Source organism: Vombatus ursinus, unplaced genomic scaffold (assembly GCF_900497805.2).
Source record: "Vombatus ursinus unplaced genomic scaffold, bare-nosed wombat genome assembly UNPS02014845.1, whole genome shotgun sequence".
Taxonomy (NCBI): Eukaryota; Metazoa; Chordata; class Mammalia; order Diprotodontia; family Vombatidae; genus Vombatus; species Vombatus ursinus.
This window is the reverse complement of record NW_020954623.1, coordinates 6,837,905-6,855,394: the sequence shown is the minus strand read 5'-3', so window position 1 is coordinate 6,855,394 and position 17,490 is coordinate 6,837,905. Positions and strand designations below refer to the sequence as shown.

General features: G+C 50.8%; 1 protein-coding gene across 1 annotated transcript in view; it reads right to left on the bottom strand.

Moving 5' to 3' along the window:
* KNDC1 (kinase non-catalytic C-lobe domain containing 1) overlaps positions 1 to 17,490 on the bottom strand; it is a 94,871-nt gene that overhangs the window by 5,037 nt on the left and 72,344 nt on the right. The window contains exons 18-26 of the mRNA XM_027840500.1: positions 15,381 to 15,474; positions 15,180 to 15,277; positions 14,590 to 14,810; positions 10,162 to 10,275; positions 9,579 to 9,726; positions 9,260 to 9,439; positions 8,705 to 8,911; positions 7,503 to 7,585; positions 6,755 to 6,905 (exon numbers count right to left, since the gene is read on the bottom strand). Coding sequence (XP_027696301.1) covers positions 6,755 to 6,905; positions 7,503 to 7,585; positions 8,705 to 8,911; positions 9,260 to 9,439; positions 9,579 to 9,726; positions 10,162 to 10,275; positions 14,590 to 14,810; positions 15,180 to 15,277; positions 15,381 to 15,474 — 1,296 coding nt within the window. The remainder of the gene's footprint in view (positions 1 to 6,754; positions 6,906 to 7,502; positions 7,586 to 8,704; positions 8,912 to 9,259; positions 9,440 to 9,578; positions 9,727 to 10,161; positions 10,276 to 14,589; positions 14,811 to 15,179; positions 15,278 to 15,380; positions 15,475 to 17,490) is intronic.

The following is a 17,490-nucleotide window of genomic DNA, read 5'->3' as shown; positions in this document are numbered from 1 at the left end:
GGGAAAGACTATGTGCAAACTACTAGGTACAAACAAATTCTACCCAGCCTCTGCACTATTGGCTGCCCTACCTCTGCCAGGATTCTCACTGTGCGTCTTTCTGGGCTCTCAGCCTGCTGTCCCTTGACTGGAGAGCCCCTCAGTGCCCACTGCTTAGTCCTCCTCTCCTCTTGATCCATGGGATCCCAGCAGCTCCCTCTCCATGCAGATCGCAGGTCTATGAGCTTAGCTTCGAGCTCTCTCTAGTCCTGCCCACAGCCCCCTTCCCTCAGGAGGGCATTGCAACCTCTAGATTAAGGCCTTTCCCAGACCCCGCCATTTACGTAAAGGGTAGGGCCAGCCTTCTCTGGTTCACAGCCTGAGGATGAGGGCAGCCTTTGTTTTCCCTTAAGCCACTAGGGGACACAGTGCAGCGGTTAGGCTGTTGGCCCTGGAGTCAAGAAGACCAGAGTTCCTAAGTGGATGACCTGAGTAAGTTGTTACTTTCAGCCTCATTTTCTCCATTGGCAAAATGGGGATAATAATAACATCTACCTCTGAGGGTTGCTGTGAGGATCTTCGCAAAGTGCTGTGGTAATACTAGTTATTATTATATCCTGCCGAGTCTTAGTGATTCACAATCTCTCTCATGTTTAACCCTTTCTGGTCACTCACCAGACACCACCCTAGCTGAGGTCACTCTTGCTTGGACTGTTCTGACAGACTTTTAATTGAATTCCCAGCTTTCTAATCTCTCTCTGCTGTTCCATACTCGCTCTTCTCAAAACACAAGTGTGACTCTCCATGGTTCCTCCCCTGCCCAAGAATCTTGAATGGCTCCCTTCTGCCTTTGGGGGAAAATGAAAACTGCTCGTCTATGCATTTGAGAAGCCCTCCTCCCCGGTGTCAGCCACCTTGTCCAGGAGCCTCACCACCACTTCCTTCTAGGTGGTCTGCCTGAGCAGGAATGTCCTATCAGTGCACTGTTACTTCTTACAACAAGATTCAGTTCTGGCCATCTCTTCCCCTCTTCAGCCTTTCCTGATCATTGTTAATACTCTCTTCTTTTCTGGGTGACAACTTCTTCCCCTTGGGGTGGCTGTTACAACTTCAGGGGCTGAGGGGTAACCCAGTGGGTGGGTGACTGTCCTCTTAGACACTAGTTCAGGAGCCCTCACTGGTGTTCATTCCCTTAATCGGCCAGCAGATGCAAACCTTTGGCAAAGGCATTTACATAAATGGCACAGCAAGGTTGTTTGTCCTTTGTTTTTGAAGGGTCGAGGACATCCAGGGTGACTTCTTGCCTTGTGCATAAATTGGGTTTGGGTGAGGCAGAGATGTTTGAAGTTGTCAGCCTCACTCTCTTTTCCAAAGTCACTGAAATTCAGTGGCAGGACAGAAGTCGAGATGACTGGTGATAGCCCAGGAGGCAGTGGATGACCTTGGCATCAAAAAGAACAAATGGTTCTCATCTGCCCATTCATACGCTTGGGATAGACATCCCTCTAACTCACTGACAGGTTTGAGGCCTGTTGGCTACCCTCAACATAGTTTAGCCTGCCTCACTTTACCAGGGGGTGGCTGCTGTGCATGCTACAGCTTCTTGCTGCCACAGGTGGGTGACAGATGGACACGAGAGGCGGATGAGCAGCCCTCCCCCAAGAGGCTCTCCTGAACACCCCATATGCCCCACCTAACCTGCAGAGCAAGCCGAGTCATCACAACGGCCTTCTCTCAACACCAAGGTCACACTTTCCCACACATACACCTAGACCCCAGGGGGTGGGAAGAGTGGGGATGAAGCTAAGGGATAGATGGATAGAGGAACACGTCTATGTGACAGACATGCCCACGCCACTCACAGTTCTGGGGCTCCTGGGCCTCCATTTCTTTTCTCTCTTCAGAGGGTTCTCAGGAAGTTCTGTCTAAGTCTCCACCCCATTGCCTGGGCCGGCCCTTTGCCTCTATGGCTTGGCAGCTCGGCCTAGTGCTTGGGTGTGTGGGGTGTCTCAGAGAGAAGAGCCCATCTGCTCCTGGCTGGGGCTGACTCCTCACCAGGCAGTGTGGTCTTTCCACTGGGCTGGCTCCTGGCTTGGGTAGCTCTGCCTGGGCAGGGCACTGGACTCTCTTCAGTTGGTGGCAGCAGGCAGCTACAAAGCTCTTTCAACAATTCCTAGCTTAGGATCTGAACAGAATCTTCTCTTTCTCCCTTTAACTCCCACAGGACCTAGCTCAGAAAACTTGTCACCTCCAGTCAGGAGATAAGAGGCTCCTATCTCAGAGATTCTAGGTGGAAGACTAAGTGCATAGTGCCAAAGACCTGAGTTCAAATCTTCCTTTAGCTGCTCAGCTGTATGACCCAGAGCAAGTCACTTAGCCTTAACCCCTGTCTGCCTCAGTTTCCTCACCTATAAAATATAACTTAGGGTTATTGTGAGAAGAAAATGAAATGATTTGTAAAAGTGCTTTTCAGATCTTAAAGCATTATAGAAATGGTTTTGTTGTTCAATTGTGTCTGACTCTCCATGACCCCACTTGGGAATTTCTTGGCAAAGATACTGGAGTGGTTTGCCATTTCCTTCTTCAGCTCCTTTGGCCACTGCCACCCTCTGGACCACCATCTCCTCTCAGCTTTTGATAGAGACAGTTCAGGACCAAAGAGCCTAGGGAATAGTCCGGCTTCCAGCCCAAGGCCCTCAGTCATCATCCCCACCTTGTGAATACCTGATTTGCCTAGGAAAAGACCAATTAGTTAATGATTGTGTCTCCTGGACCTAGACTGTCCTCTCATCTTTGCCCTTGGCCACTCATCTACATAAGATTCCCAAAGGAATATGGGAGGTAAAAATGACTGACCTGAAATGAATTTCCCTAAGACAACAGGGAATGGCAGGAGGAGGAAGAGGAGGAGGAGGGGGAGGAGGGGGTGGGGAAAGTAAGGGAGATGAGAGAACATGCATTTATCAAACAAGGGCTGTGTGCCAGGCACCGTGCTTAGCACTTTACAAATATTGCCTCATTTGATGATGGAAGGGGTGGAAGGGGCTGATGAGCTAGGAATAGTAATAATGAATAATAATAGCTACCATTCATATAATAGGTAGCTTGGTGGTACAGTGTTTAGAGCACTGGGCCTGGAGTCAGAAAGACCCGAGTTCAAATCTGGCCTCAGACAGTTATTAGTTCTATGACTCCGGGCAAGGCGTTTCACCCTGTTTGCCTCAGTTTCCTGATCTGTAAAATGAGCTGGAGAAGGACGTGGCAAACCCCTCCAGTATCCTGGCCAAGAAAACCCCAAATGGGGACATGAACAGATTGAACGGAGCTATCCCCGAGGCTCTCGGGCCAGGGTCCTGGGCTGTCTGCACAGGGCCTGAAGGGAGATGGTGGTCCAGGTCTGGTGAGGGTCACACATGCTGCTGTCTCTTTTCCCTTGCTCAGGGTTGCTCTTGCCTGGTGGATAGGGCATCAAATAGGGAGGTAAGTGCTTGCCAGAGATTGCTGCCGCCGACCTCAAAGGAGGGCACTGCAGAGCTTTAGTCACGGTGAGACTAGCCATAGAAGTGGCTTATGAGGTCCTCCAGGGACTGCTGTTTGCAGAAGCCAAATCTGCGCCTAGCCCACCCAGGCCAGATGCTGTGGAGAAGCCACCTGTCACGTCGGAAAGCTGTTATGGAGAGCTCTGGCGCCCCCCTCTGGTCAAACTGAGAATGAAACAAAGGAGCCTGGGCTTGCTGACCTTATGGATGACGTCAGCATGAACCTCCCTAGGGCCTCCAGCATCAAATACAAAATTGTCTTTGGTCTCCAAAGCCCTTCCCAGCTGTGGCCCCCATGCCCAGCTTTCCAGTACTCTCACACCTTACCACCTACTAGGGATTCTTCCCTCCACTGAGCCTGGTCACCTGGCTGTCCCAACAAGACCCTCCACCTTTGGGCTCTGGGTATTCTCTCTGACTGCAGCACTCTTCCTCTTCAGATCTACCCACCGGCCTCCCGGGCTGCTTCTACAGAAGCCTCCCCAGCCCCGCTGCATTCCAGCCCTTTCCCTCTGTTAGTCATTTCTTATTTATCCTGCATAGAACTTGTGTGTACATAGTTGGTGGCTTCTTGTTTCCCCCATTAGATTGTAAGCTCTGAAGGCCAGGGGCTGTCTTTTGCCTTTTTTTGTATCCCAAGAGCTTGGTATGGTGCCAGGTGTTTCAGTCCTGTCTGACTCTCTGTGATCCCATTTGGGGTTTTCTTGGCAAAGATAATGGAGTGGTTGGCTATTTCCTTCTCCAGCTCATTTTACAGATGAAGAAACTGAGGCAAAGTGACTTGCCCAGGGTCATACAAAGTGTCTGAGGCCACATTTGAACTCAGAAGACTCCAGGCCCAGTGCTCTAGGCACTATGGCACCACCCAGTTAAAAGAGCATATGCACCCAGTATTCCTAGGTGCATCCCAGTACTAACCAGGCCCAACCCCACCCAGCTTCTGAGATCAGACACAGTCTGGCACATTCAGGGTGGCATGGCCATAGACAGCAGTAGGGGCTTATTGATAGATGTCAGAAAGAGCTGTCCCACAGTGGAATCGGCTACTGTGGCAGGTGATGGGTTATAGTAGGGACTCCCTTTAAGGGAAGGGGGAGATTTCTTCCAGATCTCAAGATCTGTGATTCTGCCAAACATGTAGATGCAGCTCTCATGCCCCCTAATCTTCTGTATCTTAAGCACTCTCAGCTCCCGCTCCTCAGAGGAAGGCCCCCTAAGGGAGAGGCAGGGGCAGCAGCCTGGGTCAGGCAGGGCAGAACACCTCTGATCCCCATCTAGCTCCCTTGATGGGTACAGCTCAGGACCTGAGCCCAACAGCTTTGGGAAGAGGCAAGCTTCCAGCCAGGGTCTTCCCAGCTATTGTTACAGGAAGCTGACCCTGTGGGGACCCAGCTGGGGACTGGCAGCTTCTGTGGGGGCTGGAGCCCCAGCTCCTGAAGGCCCTGAAAGGAAAGTGCTTGTTACCAAAGTCCTTGGCCCTGTCCAGTGGCTCAGCATTAGAAACAGATCTGCCTTTATCAGTGGGAATGGCACTGAAGAAGATGTTTGACATGCACTTTGCAGCTGACCCCTGAGCACCCAGGGACCTTTCCACTGGACATACAGCTGAAGCCTTCCCTATGTCTTGTGTCCCACCTCTGACAGGCGTCCCTGGAGAGCAGGGACCATCCCACCATTCTGTTGGGATCACCAGTGCCTGGCACATAGTAAGCATTTAACAAATACTTTGTTCATTCATTCGTTCATTCTGACATTTTCTCAAGGCCTAGCCTATTCAAGTCAACACATTTTTATGAGCACCTACTATGTGTCAAGCAAATAATGGACTGTACTCAAGTCTCCAATATCATCTGATCAGGGCAGAGTTGAGGAAACTAACCCTCTCAATGCAGCCCAAAGTGATGTTTGCTTTTTGGCTGCTACATTCCACACTCAGACTGAGTTTGCAGCCCATCCAGACTCCCAGATCTTTTAACAGAAGAGCTGCTGCCTCACTAGGCCTCCTGACCTGTTACTTCCGAAGCCGGCTTTCTGAACCACAGCTTCCCAGTCCTGGGACAACAATAATAAAGGTCCAGACCCTGAGAGTGCTGCTGATGACCAGTACCCCAGCCAGGCCCAGCAGGTGGGAAGCCTGGGTGGGCTGCCCTTTAGGAACAGTCAACACTGTGCCTCTTGCCAAAACCCCCTGAAGACTGGGATCATGCCTGCTTCCTTCATCCTCTCTGTGATGTGTGAGTAGTGAATCTGCCTCAAAAGCTGACGAAGACTCCAGAGGCAAGACTCAGAGTCTGATGTCTCTTGTGTCAGGCTTACTAGCAGCCCTCAGGACAATGGGGCTCCTGCAGGCTGGACGTCACCAGCTCAGTCTGTCATACAGACAAGATAGTACCTGTGATGTCAGCAAGGACTGGGCTGGAGGCAGAGTTCTGGGTTTTAGGGCAAGGGCAACCTTCTCCTCTTGGCCTCTGTTTCCTCCTCTGGGAAACGGGTAGTTTGGTGAGGGTTGAACTCAGTGATCACTAAGGATCCCTCTCTGACAGTGGATTTCCTGCTTTTCTCGCTTTAGGTAAAACTAATTCTGATACTAAAGTTAAAGCAGGAAATCCACACAGATTCCTCATTGATTGGGAAGTGTGTCTGTAACTAAGACTAGAGAAAAAGACCTTTTCCACTACTTAATTATGATAAGATGTTGGAAAACAGTCTATTGTGTACAGTTTAAAAAATCAGAACTGTCTTCACTAGCATCCATCCATCCGTCTATCCAATTACTCAATCAACATATGTCTATCTATCCATCCATCCATCCATCTATCCATCCACCCATCTGTCCATCCATCCATCCACCCATCCACCCATCCACCCATCCATCCATCCATTCATCCATCCATCCATCCACCCACCCATCCATCCGTTCATCCAACCATCCACCTATCTATCCATCCATCCATCCATCCATCCATCTGTCCATCCATCCAGCCATCCAGCCAGCCATCCATTCAGCCGCCCATCTATTGGATGGCCAGGGAACTATGACAGCCAGGAACTAGACAAGGAGACACAGTGCAACACAGTGGGAAGGACACTGGTCTCAGCGTCTGGAGAGGATTGTGTTCAAATCCCACCTTGGACACATAATAGCTGGGTGCCCCTAGGCTAGTCACTTCATCACTCTGGGGCTCAGTTTCTCCATCTGCAAAATTGGCAGGGGTTGGGATGTGGTATTGGCCAACCTTGGAAGTGTGGCTCGTCACGATTTCAGCAGCAACCCAGGTGCTGATATTGTCCGCATTTCTTAGGAGCTGTAACAAGTACTTGTCCTGGGTGTAACTGGGCAGGAACAGGCTCCCAGCCTTGGCCGACAGAGACTCTGAGGAGGCGCATCTGTGTAATGGGAAAGTGGGGTTTTGTTAGAGGGATGGAGAAAGGGGCAGAGGGTGGGTGGCTAAGCGTGGGGGCCAAACCCTCGCCCTCCTCAAGGCCACCGGGGCCTGTCAGAGCCAGGGCTGTGCTGGCGTCTCTGCTGAGCTCTGCCCTAGCATATACACACACATACATGTGCACACACATGCGTACACATGCATAGGCTCAGTTGCACTACATTTAGGGCTTCAGGACATCAGAGCTGAGACCTGTGGATGGTACAGAGCATGAAAGCAGCAGTCACTAAACAGGGGTGTCCCAGCAATGGGAGATGTGGACACAGGCCACTAGGTGGCGCCACATTGCACTGAATGTTGGGGCCAGAGTCAGGAAGACACCAGAGCTCCAGTCTAGTCTTGGAACTTCCTAGCTGTCTAAGTTACTTGTGAGACCCTGGGCAAGTTACTTCAGTTCTGTTTGCCTCAGTTTCCTCATCTGAAAAGTGGGAATGATTACAGCCCCCACCTCCCAGGGTGGTTGTGGGGATTGAGTGAGGTGACTAACACATGCGACACTTCACCCCCGCAGGCCGATGCCAGGGAACGGGCACACACTCACTTGGGCATGGCTGTGCTTTTGTCCAGGACGCCAAGGGCTCTCGAATTCAAGAAGTGGACCGGGTGGCACTTCTGGAACATTTCCTTGTTAGAAAAAGCATCACAGTCACTACTTGGGGGCATGTCCCCATGTCTCCAGTTCTCCCAAAGCAGCTCGCCTGGTGCACCATCCAAGAAGCCCAGGGCCAGGCCATCCAGGGCAGCCCCAGGGCCTGCTCCACACACAGTGCTGACTTCCTGTGGCTCAGTGCCTTGCCTTGTCCAAGCCATGTTAGGACCACAGGTCCCTTTAGGTGGTCTCCCTTTAGGCATGGGCTAGACAGCTTCCCCCTGGAATGGGCAGCCAGGTATGGGCTGGCCTCAGGGGGACTAGTGTTGGATTCAGAAGGGCCGGAAGAGGAGGGAGGCCAGGCGCTGAGCCGGGGAGGGGCTGGGAGGTGAGATGTCAGGGCTAAGGAGGGCAGGGGATCCAGCGTGAGAAGGCCGGCCAGTGGAGCTAGGCATCCAGGAGACCCCCATAGTTTCTAAGCATAAAGTTGCCCTATGCCTGGCATCCAGGACACGGGCAATGTTGCCCACTGGGTAGGAATGCCCCACCCTCCATTTAAAATCAAAGAACCCTTCCCACTAGCTCCCGTTGCCTTGGGTGGCCGCCCTAGTCCCTGGGCCAAGGGGCAGTCACTCTAGCCCTGAGCCTTCTGGCTTCCATTTTGGGGGCCCTGTAGTGGCTGCAGGGAAAAGAAGAAAGAAGGGGCAAAGCACTGGAGAAGGGGAGACAGGAGCTCACAGGCCCAGAGCAGGGGCCAGGACATAGTGGCTTCTTTCTTGAGAGGGACAAAGAAGTCATCTTGGGAGCAGTGCCATTCATCCACACATGGGCTTGTCCCCTTTTTAGGGTCAGAGGATTTTTTTAAGGTCTTGACAAGTTCCCTGCCCCTAAAACGGGGCCATGATAAAAATGTTTGTGGAGGACTCAACTCATCACCCCTAGGAAATTGCTGGCATGGTGTTTGTGTCTTTCTGGCACACACACTGACCATGTGGCCTCATGTGCAGGGCCCCAGACTTGGGGCAGGGATGGGCTCCATCATGGGTAATGTGGGGTCCCCAGAGGATACCAAGGTGGCAGCCCTGGCAGTGCTGCCCACCTGAACCTTGGGTCCAGCTCCCCCTTCCCCCACTTAATGATGTCGCTGTCCTTACCTGCTGCATTAAGGTCAACTGGCTGAAGAGCTGGTGGGTGCTGTACTCTGTGAGGAAGTAGGGCCCCTTCTCGCTGGTCTTGCCATAGGCACCACAGAATTCCTCCAAGATGCAGGGCTTGGGTAGGGCAGAGGCAATGGTGTATGGCCTCTCTTTATGGTGAGGCAGAATGAAGCCATTGGCCCTGGGAAGCTTCCAATTAAAACCCTGGAAAGAGAGAGAGAGAGAGAGAGAGAGAGAGAGAGAGAGAGAGAGAGAGATTGAGACAGAGAGACAGCAAAAGACAGAGAAACAGAGAGAGAGACAGAGACAGAGAGACAGAGAGAGAGAGAGAGAGGCACCAAGGTATGCCCTGGCCTCCTCCCAGCACAGCCTCTGGAGCAGCCACCAGGGGACCCAGGCCAAGGAGTCCTGAGAAGCTCACACCTGAAGCCCAGACTTCCCATCGCCTCCAGAGCTGTCAGAGGCTCCTCCCGCTCCCTCCCAGTCCATTGGTCCATCTTGTCCACCCCCCCGCAGTGGGGGGGGGGGCATTTCTTTGGAGACAGAATATACCTTTCGAGAGAGGTTCTCCTCTGCGAGCCTTTTGCAGAGTGCGTTCAGAGAGCGAGTGTCCTCATCGGCCTCTTTATCATCATCCAAGTCACCGAGGCGGGAAGGCCCCTCGCACTTTCCATCTGTGGCTACTTCGAGAAAGGACCGCAGGTGTTCCCCATAGCCATCCAGGGGAGTGACCTGGACAGCACACATGGAGTGGTTGGCGGGATGGACAGTGGTGGCACTTTCTGGGATCTTCCCCAGCCTGAGCCAGTCCCCTCCCTTCCCTGAGGCTTGGACACAACCTGGTCATTTGCTGGCTCTTGTAATAAATTACCTTGGAAGAGATAAACTCTTCAAGTTTTTCCAAGAGCCCGGCGTTCCGGGTAAAGTCGACAGTGTAGCAATCTTCAATCCAGGCATGTAGGATGCAGAAACTACGGTTATAGATTTTGGTGAAGGTAGACGTGGGGTCCTGGTTGGCTCTGCAAACAGAAAAAAGCAAGGGTTAGAGTGGGGTTACCTGCTGTCCAGGATCAGGCTGCCTCATTTATCTTGGCTTTGGAGAACCCAAGAGATACTCTGGCAGGGAGCTGTGTGGGAACCCTGAGTGCCCGTGTCAGAAGCGCCCTTTCCCCAAATGCCTCCCCACGCCCTGGGGCCCCTGATCTAGGGTAAGGGACACATGCAAGGTCAGAGAGTGGGAGGGTCAGAAGGAAGTAAACTGCTCATGCTCCAGCCCCCGCTCTGATTTGAACTGTTATTTCAGATCTGGGCCAGAAGGACAGAGATTATCAATCCATGCTCTGGGGGCATGTCAGGGGTGCACTCCTAAGAGGCTAACCCACAGCTGGGTCTCTGTAGGGCCCCGGGGGCCAATGGGGTCTCTCCCAGCTCATCACCAGAGGCCTTGGACTTACCTGGATAAAGTGCTATTGATCCTGTCTAGGAGGAACTGCAGAAAGTCTTCTGGGGTGCAGAAATATCGGAAGGTATAGAGGAACTGCTGGACATAGCCTTCTAGGAAAGCATCGCTGCAAAGCAAAGCGGAGGGAGGGGCTGTGAGGTGCTGAATGCACTGGTGCCTTTCTCTTGTGGTGCTAGAGGAGATGAGGCGCAGAGGTGCAGGGGCACAGAGGCTAATGCGTGGACACACACACAGACACCCACGACACAGCCTTCACACTGATTATCTTAAGTTTCGGTGTCTACTCTGACTGGATCATCCATCACCTTTGGAGACCCTGATTCAGCCATTCAGCTTTTTACTTGGACCTCTTAACTTTGGGTCACCTGCAAACCTGATACCAGACTTTACCTGAGTTTTCAAAACCAAACCACTGTTAAACAGAACAGGGCCAAGCACAGATTCAAAAGTGCTAGCCATTCAGCCAGCTTCAGATTCTCCTTTCTATATTATCACCAAGCCACCACCTCTCCATCTTTTCCATGAGAATAGCATTAACCACACACAATTCTACACCAGCATCTCCACTGAGCCCTCCCTGCTGCCAGGCAGTCCTCTGCCCCCACCTTCCTTGGCTCTTTCTTCTGCTCACCACAGCAGCTCTTCTCAAGGCTTCCAACGCTCCTCCAAGCTCTCATGGCTTTCCCTCCCCAGACCCTCAGCTGAGAACCTGGCCTCATGTTTTCCTGAAAAAAGGAGGCCATCAGTGACAAGCTCCCTCTTCTCCTAGATGCCTGGGCATGAATTTCTCCTTCACTCCATCTCCCATGAAGAGGTGGCCCTTCTCTTTGCCAAGGCAGAGCCCATTCCATCCCATCTGCTCTGGCAGACTGGCTCCTCTGTTTTCCCTATCCTCACTTATCTTTGTTTCCCCATCTCCTGGTTGCTTCCCTATGTGAACCCATTCTCAAAAACCCCCATGCCTATCAGTGATAATTCTGTATCTCTCCTCCCCTTTGTAACTGAACTCCTGGAAAACAAAACAAAACAAAACAAAACAAAACAAAACAAAACAGAAACAAACAAACAAACAAACAAACGAACAAAAAACCCCTAAACAAACCACTTTCTCTCCTCTCCTTCCTTTCTTAACTATGGTCTGGTTTCTGATCTCATCACTCCCCACAACTGCTCTCTCCAAAGTTACTGATGATCAGGGGCAGCTAGGTGGCACAGTGGATAGAGCATTGGCCCTGAAGTCAGGAGGACCTGAGTTCAAATCCAGCCTCAGACCAAACACCTGTCACTTACTAGCTGTGTGATCTTGGGCAAGTCACTTAACCCCAACTGCCTAACTAAAACAACAACAACAAAAAAAAACCAAACCAAAGTTACTGATGATCTCTTAAGGACCAAATTCAGTAGTTTTTTCTCTTCTTGATCTCTCTGCAGCCTTGGACACTGGTGATCACTCTCTGCCCGTTGGGATACTGCTCTCTCTCTTTCTCTCTTCTCTCTCTCTCTCTCTCTCTCTCTCTCTCTCTCTCTCCTCCCCCCCCCCCCCTCTCTCCCTCTCTCTCTCTCTCTCCCCCTGTCTTCCCTCTCTGTCTCTGTCTCTCTCCTGTCTTCTTTTTTTTCTCTCTCTCCCCGTACCACTCTGGTTCTCTTCCTGAACACTACTTGGTCTTCTTTGCTGGATCTTCATCAAGGTCATGTCTGCTGACTCTGGGTGTCCCCTAAGGCTCTCTCCTGAGCCCTTTTTTCTTTTCCCTCTGCTGTTTCACTTAATGATCTCATCAGCCCCCATGGACTCAACCATTATCATCACTCTGCTAATGATTCTCAAATCTACTTATAATAATAGCTAGCATTTATATAGTGCCTCAAGTTTTGCAAAATGCTTTGACAAATATCTGATTTTATCCTTTTGACAACCCTTGGAGGTAGGTGTTATTATTATGCCTATTTTATAGATGAAGAAACTGAGGCAAGGAGCTTTTTTTTTTATCCATGGTCACACGGTAAGTATCTGAAACAAGATTTGAGCTGAGGTCTTCAAGCTGGGACTTGCTGTGGTGCTGTGGAGGGGTACCTTGTTCCATATGAGTTGGCCACTGAGGTACCTCCCAACTCTGAATGTCTGTTTACCGGTATGTGCAGGTTGTCAGCCTCAAAACATACAAGGACCAAAGCCTGTTCCTTTACCATCCATGCTGTGGAGGCTACAAGCCAGAATAGGTTCACATTGCAGAAAGGGAGATTTTGGCTGCAAGGGTCAAGCATTTGGGGTGTCCCCAGTAGCAAGTGCCAAATTCTGCCTCTGAAGTCTCCTTAGCTGGGTCCTTATCCAGGTCTTAGCCCCCACCCATGGGTGTCCCCCAGAACTCTATTCTGGGCCTTCTCCTTTTCTTTCCCCAGACCCTTTCTCCTGGGGACCTGAGGAGCTCCCATGTGTTCCCTTATCATCTCCATGATTGCCTCAGCTACAGCACATCACTGATCAAACTCCTGGGCATGTATTTCTTCTCTATACCCTTATATGTACAAGTCTTCGAATAGAAGCTCCCTGAGGGCAGCAACTGTTTTATTTCTGTCATTGTAGATTGAGTTCTTTTCTGATTAATTGGTTGATCTATGAAGATGGCTAAGAAGTCCTCATTTCTATTTCTCATCTTTCTACAGAACTCGTTTTTCCTCCTCCCACCCCTATAATATCAGACTGACCTCTTTCCTTCACTTCTCTGTTTCTATCCAGAAGTCTACCATCCATCCACCACATGCCACCTGCCATCTGCCACCCACCATCTACCTGTCACCCACTATCCATTATATGCCATCTACCATCCTCCATCTGCCATCCAACATTCACCACCTACCACCCACCATCTGACATCTGCTACCCACCATCCATCATCTACCACCCGCCACTCACCAACTGCCAACCACCATCCACCATTGGCCATCCACCATCTGCCATCTACCACCCACCACTACCATAAGCCTCCCTCATCTGCTACCCACCATCCTCCATCTGCCATCCACCATCTGCCACCTATCATCTGCCATCTGACACCCACCATCCATCACCTGCCATCTGCCACTCACCAACTTCCACCTTCCATCTGCCATTGGCCATCTGCCATCCACCATCTGCTGTCTACCATCCCCCATCTGTCATCTGCCCTGCTTCCAGTCACCCTGCTTTCAACCTTCAATCACATCTTTCATCATCTCTTTTCTTTACTCCCTGTATCTCCATCATTTGCTGGGTGCCCTTCAGTCTGTCTCCACATCTTTCATATCTGAGTCCTTCTCTCTACACCCTAGTTCAGGCCCTTACCTTGAACCTGGACTACTTTTAAACATTTTAAATTGTTATTCTGAACCTGACAGACATGGATAAAAAAACCCAAACATTTCCCAACACAAAGAACAGAAAAAGAGGATAACACATGAAACCATAAATCTCTACTACATTCCGCTGTGTCCTCCCTCCCCTTTGAAAACAAAGTGACTTAGTAAACAACATGTAAGTTTCCAGGCTGTCCTGCTCTTCTGTCTTTCTGACCTGAGGTACTTCAGTGGCTCCTGAGTGGTCTCTCTGATTCCCATCTCTCTTCTCTTCAATCAGTCCTCCCCACAGAGATGGGGCCTGCCTCCCCTACTCAGGACACCTGGGGCTCCTTAGCCCCTGTAGGCCCCAGCCTGTCCTGCCAAACCACCCTCCTCACTGCTTCTCATAGATGCCATTCCATGCCCCTCCCCCAATTCTGAGCTTCCTTCGAAGCACAGTCTGGGCACCTACCAAATCACCAATTACTCTGGGGTTTGTTTTTATGTATTTTTCTTATTTTAGGATTTGACCTCAAAAGCTGCAAAGGACCTCAGAGGGCATTTAGTCCAAAGCCTCCACTTTGCAGATGAGAAAACACTTATTTTCCCTCAGGAGAATGCAAACTCCTGGGGAGGGGCAGAGCTATTTCTGTTTTGTCTGTCTCCCCAGTACTTAGCTCATATAGTGAACATCCAGTAAATGGCTTTTCTGTTGGGTCACCATCTGGGCAAAGGAATTCCCTTCCTGTCCTGCTTTATGGTCACAAGACATTTCCCATGCATGACCACATGGGGCTCTCCCAGCATTGAGCCCATCTCACTGATGTGGAAACAGGCTGAGTGGTGGAGTGACTAGATGGGATGCATGAGGCTTGGATTCCTAGATTAAAAACTCCCCAAACTCAGAAGGAGGGCCCTTCCATCATGAAGGGCAGCCAGGGAGCGTCCTTGAGCAAAAGGTGGGCCCGGCTCCCACTCTGCCACCTCTTCAGGGCCCCTTTCCCAGCTTAAACCCTTACAGACGGCAGCTAAGGATCAGGCGGTTTCTGGCTGTGTGATCTTGGGCAGCCTCCCACCCTCTCTGGGCCTCACCCTGGGCCCAAGGTACCTGGAGTAGAGATAGGCCATGAGCCCCAGGGGGGTGCCAGCCTGGAGGATCCGAGACCTCCTCTGCTTGTTGTTTCCCTGGTGCTTGTTCACGTTGTAGAAGATGAGTGAGGACGACTCATCCAGGGGGCTGAAGTCCAGGGTATCACACCCTGCAGCTGAGATGTTCACGATGACAGGCAGTGCCCATGGCTGCAGGCCCCACTGCTCCGCATAAGCCACCTGCGAGGAGCCAAGCTTATGGGAGTCGGGACCACCCAGCCTCTGGGCTACGTGGGAGTGGGCTTCTCCAGCACTGTGAGGAGGGTTGGTGTGAGGACACAGTAGCCAGGGCCCTGCCTAGAGAACATTCCTACCCTGGGGGCTGAAGCTACAAGTGAGAGCTGACAAACCCACGTGCAGAATGGAGGGGAAAGGGAAGGGGTGGGGGAAAGAGGAATGAGGAAGAGGGAGAGGGAGGGTAAGGGAGAAGAGGGGAGGGGAGGGGGAGGGGAAGAAAAAGGGAAAGGAGAGGAGAGGGGAAGGAAGGGGAGGAGGAGGAGAGGGGAGGGGGAGGGGGAGGAGGAAGAAAAAGAAACAAAGCTAACTTACCTGCAGGTACTTCTTGACCAGTTCAAGGAACTGCACCTTGGCTTTTGTCTCTTCCAGCTGTCCTTTCAGTTTTGACAACATGGTTTTAACCTCAGAACCTTAGGGTGTAAAGCACATTCAGCAGAGGGGCAGCTTGGGCTCCAAGGTCCATTCCCACGCCTGCCTCCCGCCAATCCCCCCTCTTTCCCACCACAGAGCTACCTCGGCTTCTCTTCTCCTTCTGCAGCAGCTTCTGGCGGAATTTCAAGGTCTTCCGGTAGTTTCGCTTCTCCATCATCAGCTGCTGTTCTAGCTCCTGAGAAGATGTCAAGTTCATGGCTCTCAAGAGACCTTAGCTCCTTCTAAAACCCTTCTGTTGACTTAATGGTCCAGACCAACACTATCCAGGAAGGGCACCAGACCACAGCAGCCAAGGCTGGCCACCTGGCCGCCTGGCCACCTGGCCACCGGTGCTCCGTATGTGCACAGAAGAAGAGCTGAGGGCCACAGGGGCCACACACAAGTACAGACCTCAATTAGTGCATGGGGGTGAGGGTTGTTTCAGAGACAGAAACAGAAAAAGGCTCAGCTCAGTCACTTTGGACCTGAATCAGGCCATCTAGTAATACAACGACAACAAAATCAGTCAAAAGAAAAAGATGTGTGTGAAGGACAAAGGATGGAATGGGAGGGCGCCCTTCAAGGATACTGGGAGGGAAGTTCCCACCAGGGTCAGGTGAGGAAGATTTTGGAGGGAGGGCACCCAGCATGGGTCAGATGTGTTCCGGCCAGGGCAGAAGGCAGTGGAGTGGCTGGCCTTCTCTCCAGTCTTGGACACTGAACAGCCTCAGGTCATGGTAGCTTTTGCTATGATGCTGCCTTTCCCTGGGCTGATGGTCAGCTAAAATGGCTGATCTCTGGTCCCTTCCTATGAGTGTGTGTTTCTCTCCTCTGAACTTGAGACTTAAGACTGGGAAGGACCCTAGAAGGGACCTAGCCCAACTTTTTCATCTTATAGATGAAAAAAACAGATGTCCAGAGGGGTGACATGACCCTGCCAAGCCAAGGGGCCCAGCCAAGATTTGAATTCAGGGCCTTTGACTTCAGATCCTATTCTCAGCTCCTTAAGCTGATAACTTCTTTCTTGTCTAAAATTCAGCTTTGTTACCAATGGATGTGATCATGAGCTCCCTGGGGTAGGAACCTCTATCCTTGGTGGTCATTCTCCCAGGCACATTGGATCTGCCTCACCAGGGCTTAGAATATTGTGTGTGGATCTCCCTCTTTGCCCCTCTTCTGTATTATTTCATAAAGGTATTTCCAGATTTCTTCATCTTTTTCTTTTTTTGGGGGGGGGAATAAGCATTTGTTCATTTATTTTTATTTTTATTTTTTAGTGAGGCAATTGGGGTTAAGTGACTTGCCCAGGGTCACACAGCTAGTGAGTGTTATGTGTCTGAGGCTGGATTTGAACTCAGGTCCTCCTGAATCCAGGGCTGGTGCTCTATCCACTGCGCCACCTAGCTGCCCCTTCTTCATCCTTTTCATGGCTATTCACCCAATGCACACTAGAGGGTCCTGCTCCATGAAGGTGCCCGGTGGATGTGGCTCTTCCCCTGATACAACAAGACACTCTGTAGAGGGGCCCCAGAACAAGGCTGCCTTTTTGTTCTGGACATATTCCCAGCAAAGTAATTCTTGTGTCATGGAGAATGAGAATGAATGGACAAAGGAGTCTCACGGGCACACCGAATGCATGAGGCTACTTTAGGGGTCGGAATAAATTAAAATGCAAATGGCTATTAAATAGACAGATGCTTGTGATGATGCTGTTTAATGCTGTTTCCAAAAGAACATTTAACTAAAAATAAGACGCTGAGTAGCACACCATGAAGATAAAGAATTCCAAGGACCGTGGACAGACTCAAATAATGAACTGTTGTCACCTGGAGTCAGCAGAGCTCAGACACGTGATCCACAGTGATGACAATGTGAATGAGAAAATGGAAGGAAGTTGAGAAGAGCTCAATGGTGGCTAAATGTAATGACCAAGTTTGATTCCAGAGAAGAGATGAGAAAATTCATTTCCCTTATTCATGCAGAGGTGAGGGACTCTTTCTGTCCAGCAAGGCTGAGGCATTGGTTAATCGGGCTCATTTCTTCTTTTGTTTTTATCCTTTGCTACAAGGGATGGCTCACTAGATAGATGATACATACTGAGAAAGGAATATAGTACCCAACTGAAGGCTTCCATCAAGGTGACATTTTTTAAAAGCCCATAATCTGAAAATTTAGCCAATGACAGATTATATAGACTGGACAGGTAGCCCAA